Source organism: Diabrotica undecimpunctata, chromosome 9, assembly GCF_040954645.1.
Source record: "Diabrotica undecimpunctata isolate CICGRU chromosome 9, icDiaUnde3, whole genome shotgun sequence".
NCBI classification, from domain to species: Eukaryota; Metazoa; Arthropoda; class Insecta; order Coleoptera; family Chrysomelidae; genus Diabrotica; species Diabrotica undecimpunctata.
Window position 1 is genome coordinate 92,469,995 of NC_092811.1, and position 17,614 is coordinate 92,487,608.

General features: G+C 34.2%; 1 protein-coding gene across 6 annotated transcripts in view; it reads left to right on the forward strand.

Moving 5' to 3' along the window:
• Positions 1–17,614, forward strand: part of LOC140450298 (uncharacterized) — a 657,231-nt gene that overhangs the window by 443,007 nt on the left and 196,610 nt on the right. The window contains exon 1 of one of the 6 annotated variants that reach the window (XM_072543843.1): positions 4,953–5,155. The exons of 4 other annotated variants lie outside the window; for them this stretch is intronic. In XM_072543843.1, the coding sequence (XP_072399944.1) occupies positions 5,122–5,155 (34 nt within the window). In that variant the 5' untranslated portion in view covers positions 4,953–5,121. Of the gene's footprint in view, positions 1–4,952; positions 5,156–9,546; positions 9,765–17,614 lie in introns of those variants that run through there. One more of the 6 variants, XM_072543845.1, reaches the window with a different exon arrangement.

The following is a 17,614-nucleotide window of genomic DNA, read 5'->3' on the forward strand; positions in this document are numbered from 1 at the left end:
AGTTCTATAACCCTGTGTGGGTCTTGGCTTACTGCACAACTTGCTTCCTTCTCACACGGTTGTTTATGATATTTGGTGAGTAGCCCCATTGTTTCTAAATCTGAATATATGTTATCTTATCACCGCATTTGTGAGCGCCCTAAGGGCTTTCTATATGTTGGACCCTCCTCCCAGATTAACTTGGCAAGGCGGTTATTAGGAAGCCTGTGGACATGGCCAGTCCATCTAAGGCCTTAGGATTTAATTTCTTGGACGACATCACTAGCGTTATATTATTTGTTCCTCAGCATTTGTTCTCAGTTAATACTGGTTAGTATTCGGATCGTGATAGGATCCAAAGATCCTTATGAGGATTTTTCTCTCAAAATATCTGAGTAGTACAAGTATGGCGACCGTGGGCGAAACGTTGCCCGGACAGAACACAAATTTCGATAAAGCAATTTGATCATCTGCACGTATTGTTGTATGATATATCCATCCATGATGATTTTGCAAAAATGTCAGATGTACCTCCAGCAATACAGCCGCTACCAGCAGTTACTTTATAAGTCCCTACTGGAAGAGTATATTGTACAATATATCATATCATATAGATGTAATGCAGAAACAACGCTTGAAACATTTAAAACCAATAGACCACTTATAAGATAAAAAAGCAATGATAGAGATCGAGATATTTGGTCGAAGCCAGTTCTAGAGAAAGAGAGATATACGTACAATTAAAATTGTGGAGATCCAATTATATTTAGTAGACAGCATAGAAATACCACAAGAAAATATTTTTAGTACCAACGGGTATTAGAAAGAAAAAACACGGTGGGGTGAACATAGTTACCGACTGGAAGAAGGAAGAGTAAGGGTACGGACATAACGAAGATACATGGATGTGCGTGGTGGAGATCGCGGTTGCGGTCGAGGTTTACATCGATGACGGACAGAACATACCGAAGATACCTTCCTTTCGGTGTTCTTTGCGGTTTCTGAGATGACTGACATGTGTTCCGGGAAAGTTAGCTTTTTTACATTATAAAATTATGTACATGAGCAACCGTGGTGACGACAGTATGCCGAATATGACGAATGTATGCTTTCAAGTAAAACGTAGTGGATCATTTGTAATTCTTTAAATCGCCAATTTTCGGCTTATCCTATTAATAAAAAAAGGCAGTATCTAAAAGAATACCATCACCCATTTAAATAGTTTAAGAAACACCACTCAGACAGATTTTATGCTTATATGAGAATAAGTCTGGATTTCAGTATATTTATTATACCATCCGTATCTTCCGCGAATATCACGTGGTTTGAAAACTACCAATAAAGTAATTTACCATGTGATCAACAGCTCTATTGATCAACAGCTCTATGTAAAACAAGCTATTTTGTTCTACATCGCTGTCAACCGCGATGATAGGTCGCGAGGGTGAACGGGTGAAACATCCTTGGTATGTGAGATCTCATAAGAAAATGAAGGTTTGTTTTGACATCGATGTATCGACCGCGACCGCGACCCCCATCGCACACATCGATGTATCTTCGGTATGTTCGTACCCTAACGAGAATAGGGTGAACTATCTAGATAAGAGCGTGGACATATTCCTAAAGAAGTCAAGCGATGGTCCAAGCACGAAGGGGATATATGTATGAATATAAACAGACGATTTGACTGAAACTAATAAAATCTACTTCTTCTTCCTCCTTATAGGCAATTCTGCTTGTTCATTGGTGGATTAATACCTCTGGAAGGTTGCCACTCCATCTTTTGCGTGGTCGTCCGATACTTTTTCTGTCGATTGGTGACTTATCTCTTGCTATTTTCACGACACCATTTTGTGGTTATTCCATTCTTTTTTCCTATGTTGTGTCCATTCATTTATACACTGTATGTTACATTTTCTTCTAATGTCTTCATTTCTCTTTCGATCTCTCAACGTATTTTCTGTAATTCTTCCCAGTACTCTCATCTCTGCAGTTTCCAGTAGCCTTTGCGTTGTGACTGAGCCGGGTCTTGTTTCTGAGGCATATGTCATTATTGGTCTTACACTGTCTTTATAAATTCTTGACTTCATCTCAGTGTTAATGTGTCTGTTTCGCCATATAGTGTTATTAAGGCATCCTGCCAATCTATTTGCTTTTTGTACTTGATCTCTCACCTCTTTGTCCAGGTCTCCATAGCTAGACAGTGTAATTCCCAGGTATTTTATTTACATTACTTGTTTAATACTGATGCCATCAATTTCTATTTTACATCTGGTTGTTCTTTGCTGACTACTATTGTTTTAGTTTTCTGAGATGAGATTGTCATATTAAATTCTATTGCTCTTATGTTAAATCTGTGGACCAGTCTTTGCAGACTATCTTCATCTTGGGCTATCAATACTGCGTCTTCTGCGTAACAGAGTATTTTTATTTCTTTGTTTCCCATTTTGTATCCTCTTCCTTTGTTAACGCTTTTGATGATTTCATCCATGATCAAATTAAAGAGCATGGGGCTCACTGAATCCCCTTGTATTATTCCGCTGCCTATTTCTATAAGTTCTGTAAGTTTTCCATCTCTTCTGACTTCCATTTTAATGTTTTGGTAGATGTTTTCGATAGTTTTTATAATATTTAAGGGAACTTCTCTATTATACAGAAGATGGATTACATCTTTGAGTCTTTCTCTTTCAAACGCTTTCTTTAGGTCAATCAGACACAGATATGCTTATCTATTATACTATAGTAATTTCTCCGTAATTTGCTTTATAACGAATATGCTATATTACGAAAACCCTGTTGTTCATCTGCTAAACTAATCCTCTGATTTATTAGCAATTGTAAAATTTTAGTTGTAAGTTTTAGCGTAGTATTTAACAAGTTTGTACCTCTGTAGTTTTCTGGCTGTTTTTTATCTCCTTTTTTGAATAGTAGAATTAGTTCGCTCGTTCTCCATTCTTCCGGTATTTTATTGTATTTTATAATTTTATTAATTAATGTTGTTAATTGTTGTTATTGCTGCTCTACAATATTTCAGTAATTCGTTTGGTATCCCGTCTTTACTTGTATTTTCCGAACTTCATCTTCTTCTTCTTCTTCGCGCGACTAGGATTACTCCTGTTTGTCTGCCTCTTATTCTGTTTCAGTCGTTGTTGACTGTACATTATCTTTCCACCTTTTTTTCGGCCTTCCAACGGGTCTTCTGCTATACGGCTTGTTGTTTTTACAGATGTTCGCTAATCTATCTGGTCCCATTCGGTTTACATGTTCGTTTCAGTGTTTTTTCTAGTTTTTATCCACCTGTTAATATTTTGAATTTTGCATTGTTCGCGTATACTTCTGTTGGTTTGTCTGTCTCTTAATGATATGCCCGCTATTGATCTTAATACTTTCATTTCGATATTGTTGATTTGTTGTTTCGTCTTTCTTGTATCGGTCCTTGTCTCCGTTGCATATGTTAGAATTGGTCTTACTGTTGTCTTGTATACTTTCATTTTGCTTTCCGTGGTCAGATATTTGTTTCTCTATATGGTTTCTCGGAGGCAACCACTTACTCTTGCCGCTTTTGATGCTTGCCTTGTGGTCTCTGTTCTTATATCCCTGTCACTAGTGATCTCTACTCCTAGGTAATTGAATTTCATTACTTGTTCTGCAATTTTGCCGTCTATTTCTAGTTTGCATCTACGCGGCTCTTTACTGATCACTATACATTTAGTTTTTTCTACTGATATTCTCATTTAAGTGGTGAACGGTGAACGGGTGAACCCTGGAAAACCTGAGCAACCTTGCTGGAGATTGGGTAACCAACCCCAATGGAAGGCAGGGTCAGGGCTGACGAGGAAGGGAAAAATGGTCCTCCGAAAAGGGGGTTGGTGAGCAAGGTTAGCAGCCTACTTACTGTCAAAAAAATCAATGCTCAGAGAACCGAACAGAAGCGGAACTTCATGTACATTTATATTAAGTTCTTCAAAATCAGCTTATTATTTTATTGGTCCTTGTCTTTGTTGAATTTTTCTTGAAATTTATGTTTAAAAAGATATGTGTGTCAATGAAAAAGTCATAATGAAATATGTAAAATAATATAAACCCAGGAATAACATTTAAAAATAAGATCAGAAAACTCAAGGTCGTCATTAGGCAGTAATATCCAGTACAACGGAGTGGAAGCTAAGACTTACGGTAACAATGTTAAAATCAGGAATTAGTAATATTGTTGAGATGATGTACTGGAAAGTGTATTGTAAATGAGAGAAGAAAGATATAAACCTCAAGACAAAGTTGGAAACAGAAAATAAGAGAAGTCATCAAAGGGAGGTATTTCATAGAGTAATGGTAGGCAGGAGAGGCGTGAAGGTGATATAATAATTTTTTAAAAGTTTATTTAAAAGTCAAATACATTTAATTATTATATGTTGACGTAGGTCAGGTTGCCTACTGGGTCAACGGTGTTGTCTAATAGATAACAATACTAAGACACCGACAATAATAATAATAATCACTGTGAATACATAGTATCCATTGTATATACATTACATGTTTATATTAAAACCACTACACGAGTTTTGCGATATTGCTGTTTTAAATTATGTAGACAGCGGCCGTCATATCGAATGTGAGTTGATAAAATTTTACATAAATAAATTATTTTTATAACAAAAAAAATATTTAAAATTCCTTGGGACCAATCCCGTATATGTGACTGTTTGGCACTTTAAAACAATGAGATGATTAATTCATAGAAATCATTTGTAACATTTATCTTAAATTCGACAGTAACAAACTTAATATATAGTCACTGCATATGCTAAATTATGGTCTCGTCTCGTCCAAAATAAAGAACCAAAGTAAAAAATATGTGACATCCGGCGCTCCATAAACATATGCGATCCACCGATCCTAAACAACAACACATAATCGGCAACAGCGCTCGCGTTCCTTCGCGGTAAGAGGCATTCGCTGTTTGAATTAGCCCAGTCGCCAGTCCGCATTGGTCGGCATCCCACACAGTGCGAGGTTGCTAATCCTTCGGCAGTGATTTGACAGATAGAATACGAAGATCATGTATGCAATCTAGCGCTTGTGACACGGTCGCGCGTTCTGCTTTTGCAATTTGTTTCGCGACTTGTGTTGCGTAAATGTGACAAAATGTGCACTAAGAACGGATATGCGGATTCTAAAGGTAGGCATTAGTTGGAAATTACTTAACGTTACTCACTTGTTATGCGCATATTAAGACGCTTTGGCAACAAGTGTCACTGCTATGTGACGATAATGACAAAATTAGTAGACAATTGAACATTATCGTAAACTTCTTGAAACAATGAGTCAATAAATGAATCATTTATTCATACATAACATTCAATGATCTAGATTTAACGATAATATGTAATATGTGTTTGGGATGTAGAATTCTCAGTATGAGATTGTAAAACTGAAATTATTAGTAGGTTTTTGATTTGTACACATATATTTTTAAACTTTAAACCTCTGATCTTTATGCTCAATGTTCTTTACCTGTCATTTTTTCTCCATAAGCATATTCACATCGGATAACTCTAATCCTCTATAAAATCGTTCATCCAACCATACAACAATCAGATTAAAACTCTTATTCATATATATTCTTCTTCATTCACACACCTATATTTATTATATACAATACTACAGTAACATCCACACCATTTTCAACATAACTGCTCGAATTAATATCATCTCTTTCCCTATTTTCTTTTATAATATACTTCCTTTTTCCTTATCTTCACATGTTCGTCCTAGGTTATGGTTTCGGACCTCTGGAGATCTTAGTCTCTTATTTAGTTATTACTCCCTCTCACAATAATAATACATCACAAATTGTCCTTTTACCATCATCAATTAGTCATAGTCACCCTACATCCATCAATTTTTTTGGTTTTCCATATTTTATGAATACATACTTTACAAAGTAATCAACTCTCTCCATCTTCCTAACGTTCATAAAGTTAGAACTGACACACTTTATATTTCTTAGGTACCAAACGTTGTTTTTTAACATATAGGGCATTATTATTATTTAAGTTTACTTAAATGCCATTGTTCTATAACTATACAATCATCAGTTGTCATTTTAGCTAAATAGAGCTATCCTTCATTCATCAATTCTGTTGGTTTTATCATCTTTCATGAATCCATGCATAACTCAATAAACATCTCTCCAAATCTTTCTAGCAGTCATAACTATCTCTTAAAAATAAGTTCCCAATATTATTACGGTACGGTAAAAAATAGTAAAAAACCTTTATCACATCTATAATATATATAATATATCTTCATAAAGACTATTCGGTTTTGTTTTATACAAAATATTTTTCACATATTATACACTTAGGCAATAATCTACAAATCAGCGCTTTTGTTTGACAGTTGTCTTCGTACACAGCTATTTACAAAACCTCTATTTAACTTCCTCTTCTATCTTCTTAAAAAACGTGTTCACTATTTTGCTGAAACTAGTCATATAAACTGCTATCAATAATATCATTCTTTATTGTAGAAATTGTTTTGTTGTTAATATTAATACAAATAAACGGTAATAATAACATTGTTCTGAATTAGATAGTTGCGAAGTACTTTGTAAAGGTGAAACTTATTTTTCTTGAAGATCCTACAAACGGATCCTATACTAACATAATTTTCCAATGCAATTTTCCGAATGGATGATCAAGGATTTTCTACAAATATTATGTATAACATCCAAGGATTTTTCCTTATTATCAGCCACTTTTAAAGCGAGTTTTAGTTGAAAACACTTCAATTTAACTCTTCCGCCTTAACTCTAATGTTTCAAATTATTTACTCATTGCTATAGATATCTAAAACTAATATTTGTCACAATCATTTCAATATATTATTTGAGGTATCCTTCTTCAAACGAATATATTAAAATATTATGATTTTGTCTTTGTAACTTTTAATCATTTTGCTTCAAGAGCCTCTCTCAATTATTCCGATCTTTGTTCTAATTTCACAACACCACATAATAGGCATACTTCATTAAGCTGCAAGGAATGTCACCTTGACATTATTCAATCCAATAATAATGAGAATAAATAAGGAGTAAGCATTACTTTTTAAATGGTAGAACAACTTTGTTTTTGTACACAGGTACTAAAATAGTACTTACTTCTTATTTAGCTCGTCTTTGTCCTACAGACCAGGGCAGATCTGTAAAAAGCTTCTTGCTTATAACTTTGAAACGATTCATTTTGGAGTGAAGTGGTAATGAAATAAAATAGCGACATAAGATACTATTAGTTAAAAAAGTTTTAAGTATTGTTTTTTCGAAAAATCAATATTGTACTTATATTGAAAACAAAAATGGTATTTTTAAAATATTTCAAAAATATTATTTTCATTGTAACGAATGCTGCATATTGATAAAAGGAATTCGACGTTAAAAACCTTCATTTACTGCACTAAAAATTTATAAAAATAAATATCGGGAAAGTTAGCATAACACTTTTATAAGGCCGAATTCAGACCAACCCTATAATTTATTACGGAAAGAAAAAATTTATTGGTGTAGCCGAGAAATGCCTCCACGAAGACGTTATTGTGTAATATTTCTAGCTGTAGTTATGCAGTTTCGAAAAACGTATTTGTCTAATTGGAAAGAGTCATTTTTAAATGTTTTAGATCGTTTGTAATGCGAAAGTTTAAATTCAGCGTTTTTTAGGTATTTTTCAAATGCATTACATTTGTTTCCAAAACAGACCCAGAGCACGATTAGGAAGACTTGAGAATGTTGGGAGTACGGAACTGGAAAGGCAAGACGAAGAATAGGAGAGAATGGAGACTTATCCTTGAGCAGGCCAAGACTCACCATGGGTTGTGGAGCCAATTATGATGATGATCAGCTTTGGACACCTGAACAATGGAAAAAAATCATGTTCAGTGACGAAAGTACGTTCAGGTTAGTAAGAGCAAGCTCCAAATTTGTTCGTACTCCACACACCGTGTACGATCCGTACGATCCGAAGTTCACAGTTAAAACCGTCAAACGTCCTGAAAGTGTAATGGTATGTGGTGCGTTTAGTGGAAATAAAGGAAAGGCAGGGTTGTATTTCTTGCCAAAGAATGTTACAATGAGGGCAAGCAACTATGTGACTGTTCTAGAACAACATTTATTGAACTTGTGGGAAATTCACGAATGTGACTTCTTTTATGCACGATGGTGCCCCTGCTCACAAGGCCAAGACAGTGTCAAAGTTCTTGAATGATCACAATATCAACGTATTGGAATGACCTTAATCCCATCGCGAACGCCTGGAATATGATGAAAAACAAGGTTCAAGAGTGTCGTTCAGGCAACATAAATCAGCTGAAAGAGGAGTTGAAGAGGTTGTGGGTGACCATGGAAGAAGAATATTTCTTGAACTTTGCTCAATCCAGCTCATTGTCCAAGAGAATCCAGCTTGTCAGCAACTACAAGGGTGATATGACAAAGTGTTCATTTGTAAAATTTAAGTAACAATTATCCTAATTTGTGTTTTATTCGCTATGTAAAGATTGTTTCTAACGGCACTGTACAATAAAGGAATTTTCTGGAAAAACATTTCAAAGAAGGTTACTGATCAGACCACCTATTATTTTTTGATTTTTAATTATTGCTCTTAAATTTTATTTACTTAGATAATAAAACAAAAAATTGTAAATATGAAAAAAGCGTAATGAAAAAAGAATGAAAAAAATAATAAAAAGGAGAAAATCGCAAGGAAATAAAAAAAAGTATATAAAAAGGTATATATCAAAAAAAGATTAAAAATGCATAACATAGGTAAAAAAAAATAAAACAAAAAATAAACAAGAAAAATTATAATATTTAGATTTATGAAAAAATGTTAATTAACATAATTAATTCTTGCAGTGTAATGTGTCAGTAAATTTGTTGTATGCAGTAAAAGATAAACTGACTTACCACAAATAGTCTGGCTAATTGGCTAAGCCAGAACCATTATTCAAAAGACCTATATTTTTGAGAATTTTTAGATTTTTCAAATTTTTCCATTTCTATACTTTCTTTTTGTGGCCCGATTTTCCTTATCGGTTTAATTGTTCCCTCTTTTTCAACTTGTATTGGAAAAATTTAGTAGTATTAATCTTTTAGTATCATTTTATAATTCGTCAAGATCAAAACCACCATTACCGGAGTGTTCCTAATTCTTTTCTTAACAAAATCCTTAATTGTTTAGTAGAAATCAATCAGAAGAATATAACCTGGTATTGTTAACTGACACTAATTTCAAATTTATGCATTTTGACGTTCAATTTCAAAAAATAACAAATAATAAACATAATTTATTTTTAAGTACAGATTCCATTGACTGTAGACTCGCGCAATATTTTATGATACTAGTATTATACTTGTTTTAAACTATCAATGTATAGATAACGTATCTTTCGTCCTTGCGTTTCTAATAATTGAACACCAGACTGTATTGTTTTATTTATACGATGGATATTTAATAGCCTATTGTTTCAAATCTATATTTTATTGTAGAAACGTGGGTTTTACCTATAACAGAAAATCAAACAGTCAATTCGTTTCGTTTAAGTCACTCCTTATTGTTGTTTTATTTTCTAAAAGTTCTTTTTATGGTCAGTCGTAAAAACAAAAAAAAAACAGTGTTTTGAAGACCAAAGAGAGTATTTTGAGATGTGTAGTTAAGTGAAGATCGTATCAAAATGTTCTGTAGAGTTTGTAGTGTTCTATCCGAACATGCCAATGTATACCATAGTATAAGCTTCAGGTACGTGAATTAACATATTTAAAATATTTTTCAATAGTTTTAAACTGATGCAAACGAACGAACCAATTTATATATTTTTTTATTATTATATATTGAGCATATTACAGTTTCGTTTGTTTCCGATTTCTTAAACCATTACTATTTTTCATAAATGTTAAGAAAAAATTAAATCCAAAAACAAAATTATGTATTTTATTGAAACTTGTATAGAAACTGATAGAAATATGACTTCTGATGGTCTATAGTTTATACGTTTAAAATCATAACTGTTTACGCTGATATAGATTGTATTGTCAGGTTTTTGTTCTCCTTTTTTAGGCTTTACCCTTCTATACTTAGTTTTGCTTGGGTAATTTGAAGTTTCCTTGTATCTCAAGATTAATTTCTAACTATTCCTGAAAACTTCTTTGTTTTTGCTATTGATAGCTATACCATCTGCATGTGTAGTGATTTGTATTGACTTGTTTATATGATCGGATTCATTGGTTTGTCGGATAACTGCTTTAATAAAGTAAAGAAATATGGCAAGATGTTTCTTCTAACTAAAGAGCTGAATTGCAGTTCTATATCAATATTAGTTGTCCTATTAGAAAAACCAAATATTAACAAAACAAAAAAACATGGGTCATACAAGAAGTAAAATTTTCTTCAGATAGTCTAAAGGATTTGTATACTTTGGGTAAGGTATACTCTGAGCTAGAAACTCTATATAAACAAAAAAATATCAGCACAAAGTTCTTGTTGAAACCGCAAAGGGTCAGTTTTATTTTAACAAAATCTCTAAATCCTTTAACAAAAACAAAACCACATGGGCTGTTATACTTAAATGAACTTAATGGAAAACAAAAAAATCACAAAAATATCTGTCTAAAAATAGATGATACTAGGATTACAGATTCAGATATAATATCAAACCAATTTTATGATTACTTAATAGATGCACCAGAAGATATAATTAGTAAAATAATTAAACCAAATTTAAATTTCCATCATTCCAACGATTTTGTTCAAAATAGTTTGTTCCTATCTTATATAACAGAGGAAGATATCTTAGACATAATAAAATAAAAAATTAAAAACAAATCATCATGTGGTTTTGATGAAATATCAGGTATAGTAATTAAGAAAATTGCGTCTCAGATTTTGACACCTTGCTCATATTATAAATTCTTCTTTTAATACTGGTGTTTCCTAGTATGCTGATAGCTTCTATCATTTCCTGAATTAATGTCAAATTTTTGACCATTGTCTGTTCCATCTGTGGTATCTAAGATTATTGAATCTCTTCTTTAAGTGCCGTCTCCCGATCGGAGGTTGGATATCATCATCACTATCTTTACTCTATCTACTGCTGCTCTGAAGAGTTCTATAGAATTGCATTTAAACCAGTCCCTTAAATTCTTCAACCATGACACTCTCCTTCTTTCTATACTCCTTCCTCCTCTTATCTTTCCCTGTATTATCAGCCTTAGCAGTTCATATCGCTGTCCCCTCATTACGTGTCGCAGATATTGTACCTTTCTTATTTTTATTGTGTTTATTATTTCGCATTCTTTGCCCATTTCTCGCAATACTTCCGTGTTAGTTTTCTTCTGTGTCCATGCTATTCTAAGCATCCTCCTGTAACACCACATTTCAAAGGACTGTAACTTATTTATGTGTTCTTGCTTTAATGTCCAGCTTTCAAGTCCATATTGCAGTATCGAAAACACGTAGCATCTCAGTGATCTTACTCTCAGTTCTAATCTAAGGTCTTTGTTGCAGAGAATTGTTTTCATTTTTACAAACGCATTTCTTGCTATTTCTACCCTTGCTCTTATTTCGGTTTTTGATAATTATTGTCTGAAATCCAGGTTCCTAGGTATTTGTATTTATCAATCCTTTTTATCGGTACATTTCCCAAATTATGTTTGTTTTCTTTGTTATTATCATGTATTTGGTCTTTTTATATTCATTTTTAGTCCATATTTTTCACAGAAACTGTTTGTTTTGTTTAGCAGTAATTGGAGTTGTTCAGCGGAGCTTGCCATAATCACGGTGTCATCTGCATATCTTATGTTGTTAATTAGATCTTGCGTTAATTATTATTCCTTCACTTTGAGATAGTAATGCTTCTTCAAAAATGGCTTCACTATATACATTAAATAGTAATGGGGACATAATACATCCCTGCCTAACTCATCTCCTGATTTCAATTTCCGGACTGGGTTCGTTATCTATTACGATTTGTGCTCTTTGATTCCAGTAGAGGTTTGTTATTATTCGTAAGTCCCTATGGTCTATGTTTTTTGTCTTTAGAATTTGGACTAATTTTTCATGTCTTACTTTGTCAAATGCTTTTTCAAAATCAACGTAACAAACATGCACATCAACATTCATATCCATCCATCTTTGAGCTAACACATTAAAAGCAAATAACTCTTCTCTGGTTCCTAGTCCGTTTCTGAACCCAAACTGACTATCATCTATTCCTTCTTCCAGTTTTTTATTTATACGACCATGTATTATTTTCAGGAATAATGTGACTTATTACTGATATTGTTCTGTATTCACTGCATTGAATTCATATTTAGCGTTTGTATTTTTAGGGATAGCACAAAAGGTGGAGAGTAACCGTTGTTTCGGTATGTGTCCTGTTTTGTATACTGAGTTAAATAAGTCTACTATAATATCTAAGGTTTCATCATTTATGCATTTTAAGGTTTCTATAGGGATTTGGTCTGAACCTGCTGTTTTACCATTTTTGCTGTTTTTTAATGCCGTTTTAATTTCCTCTTTTAATATCTTTAAAACCATATCCTCTTCTACTTCTTGATTATTGAATATGCAATGCTAAAACAACTTTTATCATTTTTAGATATCAACCAAATTATCACAACGCATCAACATGGATTTTGAAATAAATTTTCTACTTCCACAGCCAATAACAGTTTCTATGGGGAAGTTTTAATCTCAATTGAAAACAGTGAAAATACAACTGCCATTTTTTGTGACCTCAGTCGTGCTTTTGATTGTGGGCAACACAATGTACTCCTCGATAGATTGTACAGATACGGTATTAGTAGAGTTGCCCATAGTTGATTTGGTTCCTATCTGAAAGACCGGCACCAAATAGTTAAAATAAAAATAACTTCAAAATTTCAATGTCTGGTCTGATTGTTAATAAGAATGGAGTATCACAGGGCTTCATATTGGGCCCGATATTATTTATTTTTTTATATTAATGAACTACCACATGTAATGTCTGATGCGTTTGTATCAATAAATATCAGTATCAGTATTTGTATTAGTAAGTAAAGGGCTTTCAATAATAGGAAAACATATTCTACATACACACTTCACCTTCTAGATCAGAATCATTCTTCTAATGACGAATTTCAAATTCTGCACATCCAAAAATACATCACTTGAGAAAGGCACTCTGCCGAAACAGCTGTAGTGATAAAATATAATAAATTTTGTGGAAGTTTTGAAAAAATAATTAGAAATGGATAATAAAGATGGCAATGAAAGAAATGAGCAGTTAAGTAATGAAATCAAGTAAAGAAAAGTGTCAGAAAATATCTCGCGAACACTATTGGTGTAACGTCTAAAACGTTAAGGTTAAAACTTTCTCTAAAAGAAGGCCTAAATTATTACTTGCTAAGACTTGTACTCCCAGATTTACTAGTTGCAGTTGTTTCTTCATGGTCTGTATTACACTATTATGTTATTCTTTACTATTTTAATTTTTACTATTTGGACCTTAAGACCTGAGATGCATAGCAAATTATAGTATGCGAAACCGGTCGTTGTTGGTAGAATAAATAGATTGCCAGTAAGTCTTATTCTTATTTCTTTTACCTATTTGAAATGGACTCACATAGGCAACATATTCAAAATTTATTTTAATTTTCTTTGATACTACTTACCTGAGTATATGTTCACCTAACATTATATATTCACTTTATTACTGAATATTCGTAATAACAAATATTGCTGGCTGGTCGTGTGGTACAAACATACCGATTATTCTTCTTACAGCTAATATCTCCAACTCCGTTCTTTGCTTAATTGGGTTCAAAAACATCAGATGGCCGTTCATGACAATTTTTTTTAAATATCTTGACTTCCTGTGAGTCAGTCGATTAGATAGATACTCGTTTCATTCATCTATTGTTCGGTTTGAACCGGCATTCATTATTATTTAATCATTCTAAGAAACGCAACTCGTAAATCCGACGTCCGACAAAATTTGTCATACTATTTATATTAGTATGGTTCTACGGAAAAAACCTAACCTTCTACTATTACAAATTGTATTTATAATTTTAATATCTTGAAACTCACGGCACATACATTGCGCGCAATATGTGCTGTTTTATTAAAAACAAAATACTTAAAAATAAGAACGTTAATTAACTCTAATACATTAAATAGTTCTTCAAACTAACTAATAACAATAAGAGTATTATTTTCACAAAAAAATTTACAAACTCGGCAAGGTTTTTAGTACAGTATTGCAAAACTCGTATCAGAACTAAGTAATGAAGTTCAGTGGTTATCAAAATGTTCAAGAGAAAAAGAAAATTGAGACGAACAGCATATAAGCTAGTCTTTATTAAGTTTATAGTTTGTTCCTACTAATATCACAATAAAAATACATGGAGTTAACGTCAGGCTTAATGCGGTTCTAATTTATATAAATATATTTATTTATAAGTTTACAGCACGATATATATGCAACCGTTATATGGGCTACGTCGAAGGGAGCAAGTTCGGTACACTGCTCTCCTCTTAGATCTGAGCGTCCCGATCAGCAACTCTATATGTAGGCCCAGGATATCGGAATCTGCGGGACTGCCCAGCTCTGAATGAACCCCTCAGAAAGAAATAACAGTCTACTGTCTTTGAAGGACACGATCTCTTCGGATTAATGCAACACACAGTAATTCGTACGCCGGTTTCTCGGAAAATCACTTCAAGCATGCTTCTGACAATCTTCCAATCCAGATTTTCTAGTGCATGGCCCATCTTGGGTAAGGCCAAATTCTTGATGTTAAAATTGCACACGATTTTCTTCAAATTAGTTAGAGCACGTCATATATCCTCGTAGCTTGTCCTGTCTGTATATGACTTCCTGGTCACCATATACACAGCAAAGATCGAGGACCATCTTCTAATCTCAGTACTCTTCCAACTGTAGGCTGCTGATTTTTTAACTCGTCCAAACGACCGAACTTCTTATAAAATCCGGACGAGATTCTTTTAGTCATCTCAAGATCTTGGGCAATACAGTGGACTAGAGAGATGTTATGCGGAACACTAAAAAGATGCTGCTGAACTTCTGTGGAATCTAGCACTCTTTCTCTCTGCGTAATTTGACATAAATTCATTAAAGCTTGGTCGTGGGTCATCTTTGATCTCATGTTGAAGGGTTGGTGCTTCTTCTGTTTCATTTGAGCTAGCATAAGGTACAAGACGATTTATGTGAACTACTTTTGGTTTACCTTTCGGCAACTTCTTAATTCGCTATATTACGTCCTTTATTCTCTTTTTAATTTCATACGGACCTTCCCATTGTCTTTGCAGTTTAGGAGACAAGCCTCGACGACGTTGTGGATTATAAAGCCAAACAAGATCACCTACTTCATAGTTTTTATTCTTGCATCGAGAATCATATTGATCTTTCATTCTGTCACTGGCTAACTGGATGTGTTGTCGGGTAAGTTAATGAATGTTGTTCATTCTTAACTTTAGGCGGTCGATATAATCTTCACTTGCAACATGTTCTTCGGAAGGTCTGCAGCCAAACTCTAGGTCGCAGGGCAGACGAACTTCACGACCTAACATTAGGCAGGTTGAAGTCTGACCTGTAGTTTCATTCATGGCCGAGCGGAAGGCCATTAGGAATAAAATAATGTGTTGGTTCCAATCTCTTTGATGTTTTGATACAACTTTGGACAGGTGTTTACCCATCGTTCGGTTCATCCCCTCGACCATTCCATCTGATTGAGGATGCAGGGTGTCGTTCTGGTTTTATTGACACCAATCAATTTACAAACGTTTTGGAAAAGGATTGACTAGAAGTTTCGGTCAAAGTGGATCTCTAAGGGAACACCAAATCGGCTAAAGAATTCTTTAATAAGTACCTCTGCAACGGTAGCAGCGTCTTGATTTGGTATCGCATAGGCCTCAGTCCATTTCGTAAAATAATCCATGGCTACCAGGATATATTTATTACCATCATTCGTCTCTGGAAGTGGACCTGCATTGTCGATTGCTACAAATTCCATAGGACTACCAACATTGTACTGTTCCATGGGTGCCCTCTTTTTACCAACTGGACCATTACTGCTTGCACACAGTTCACATTTCCGGCATCATCTTCTTACATCATCTTTACAGTTCACCCAATAGAACCGTTCTCGAACCTTTTGCAGAGTCTTCGTAATACCAAAGTGTCCACCTGATGCACCGTCATGAAACTGACGCAATACTTCTGACACTTTACTTTTAGGTACAATCAACTGAAGCTTAGATTCTGTACCATCGTTGTTCTCTAAGGTTTTATACAGAAGATCATCTTTTAGCACTAGGCAATTCCATTGGCTCCAGTAACACTTAACTTGTGGACTGCATGCACTAATGTCTTGCCAAGAAGGTCTTTCACTTTCACGCATCCAATCCAATACTCTTTTTATACATGGATCATCTGCTTGAGTGTCTTGTAGCTGTTGAGGCTGCCGTTGATCATTAATGACGGTGGTTCGTCTCACGGGGCAAAGTCGTTCTCCTAATTTAAGACACTGATTACAATTTGCACTGCATGGCTGTCTTGACTGAGCATCAGCATTTGAATGACTTTTTCCAGTCCGGTGTTTGATCTGTTCTAGCTTTCTGACTGTTGTATTATTTTCTTGCAATTTACGGCGAATGTGACCTACGTCTCCACCATTCCAACATCTGGTTTCGCGTCTCTTGAGCATCGTGTTACGAACTACTTTCCGTTCAATTTCCTCCAGACATTTATCGTTTTGTTTGTTGTTCTCTTTAGAGGTTTGTACTCGATAGCTCCATAAAGCTCGACTAGCTGTTTCGTGTTCCAAGGCAATGGCTAGCGCTTCATCTATATCTTTCGGTCTTGCTAGTCGTAAAGCTTTATGTATTTCACTGTCTCTCAACCCATTGACGAAGGAGTCTACAGCAATTTCTTCCAAAATGTTGTCTGGTTTTTCCTGATAAGCCAACCGCACTATACGAGCAACATCCGATTCAAATTCTTGCAAATTCCCACTTGCTCGTTGAATTCTACTTCTTATTTTTACTTTGTAGACTTGCTGTAAATTGGCATCTCCGTAACGTTTGTCTAGTCCAGTGAACAAGGTCTGCTAACATTTTTCTTGGCCCTTAGGAATTGATCTTAGAATATTCGCAGCATCACCTCGTAAAGCAGCAGTCAAGGAAACAGCCTTTTCTTGTTCTGTCCAATGATTGGCTGTCGCAATAGTTTCAAATTGTCTTAAGGTATATGGAGCAAGAAGACTTTCCGTCAAATGGGGGCAATTTGAATCTCATATGATGTGTCGTTTCGTCTCTAGGTGATTTTTATTTCACTACAGGATCTAAAACTACTGCATTAACTGATGGTAGCACTTTCGTATTAGTTATCATGCTCTCTAACTGTTTGATCTTCTCTTATACTTTATCGAATGTTCTAGAAACCTCTTCGAATTTTTCATTGTTCTTTCTAGAAGTTTTTCCATCATTTGAGAAATGTTTTCAAATTTCTCGTCGAATCTTCTAGAAACATTCTCATCGTTCTTTCTAGAACGTGTCTCTGGGTCATCTTCATTCTTATTGAGAACATT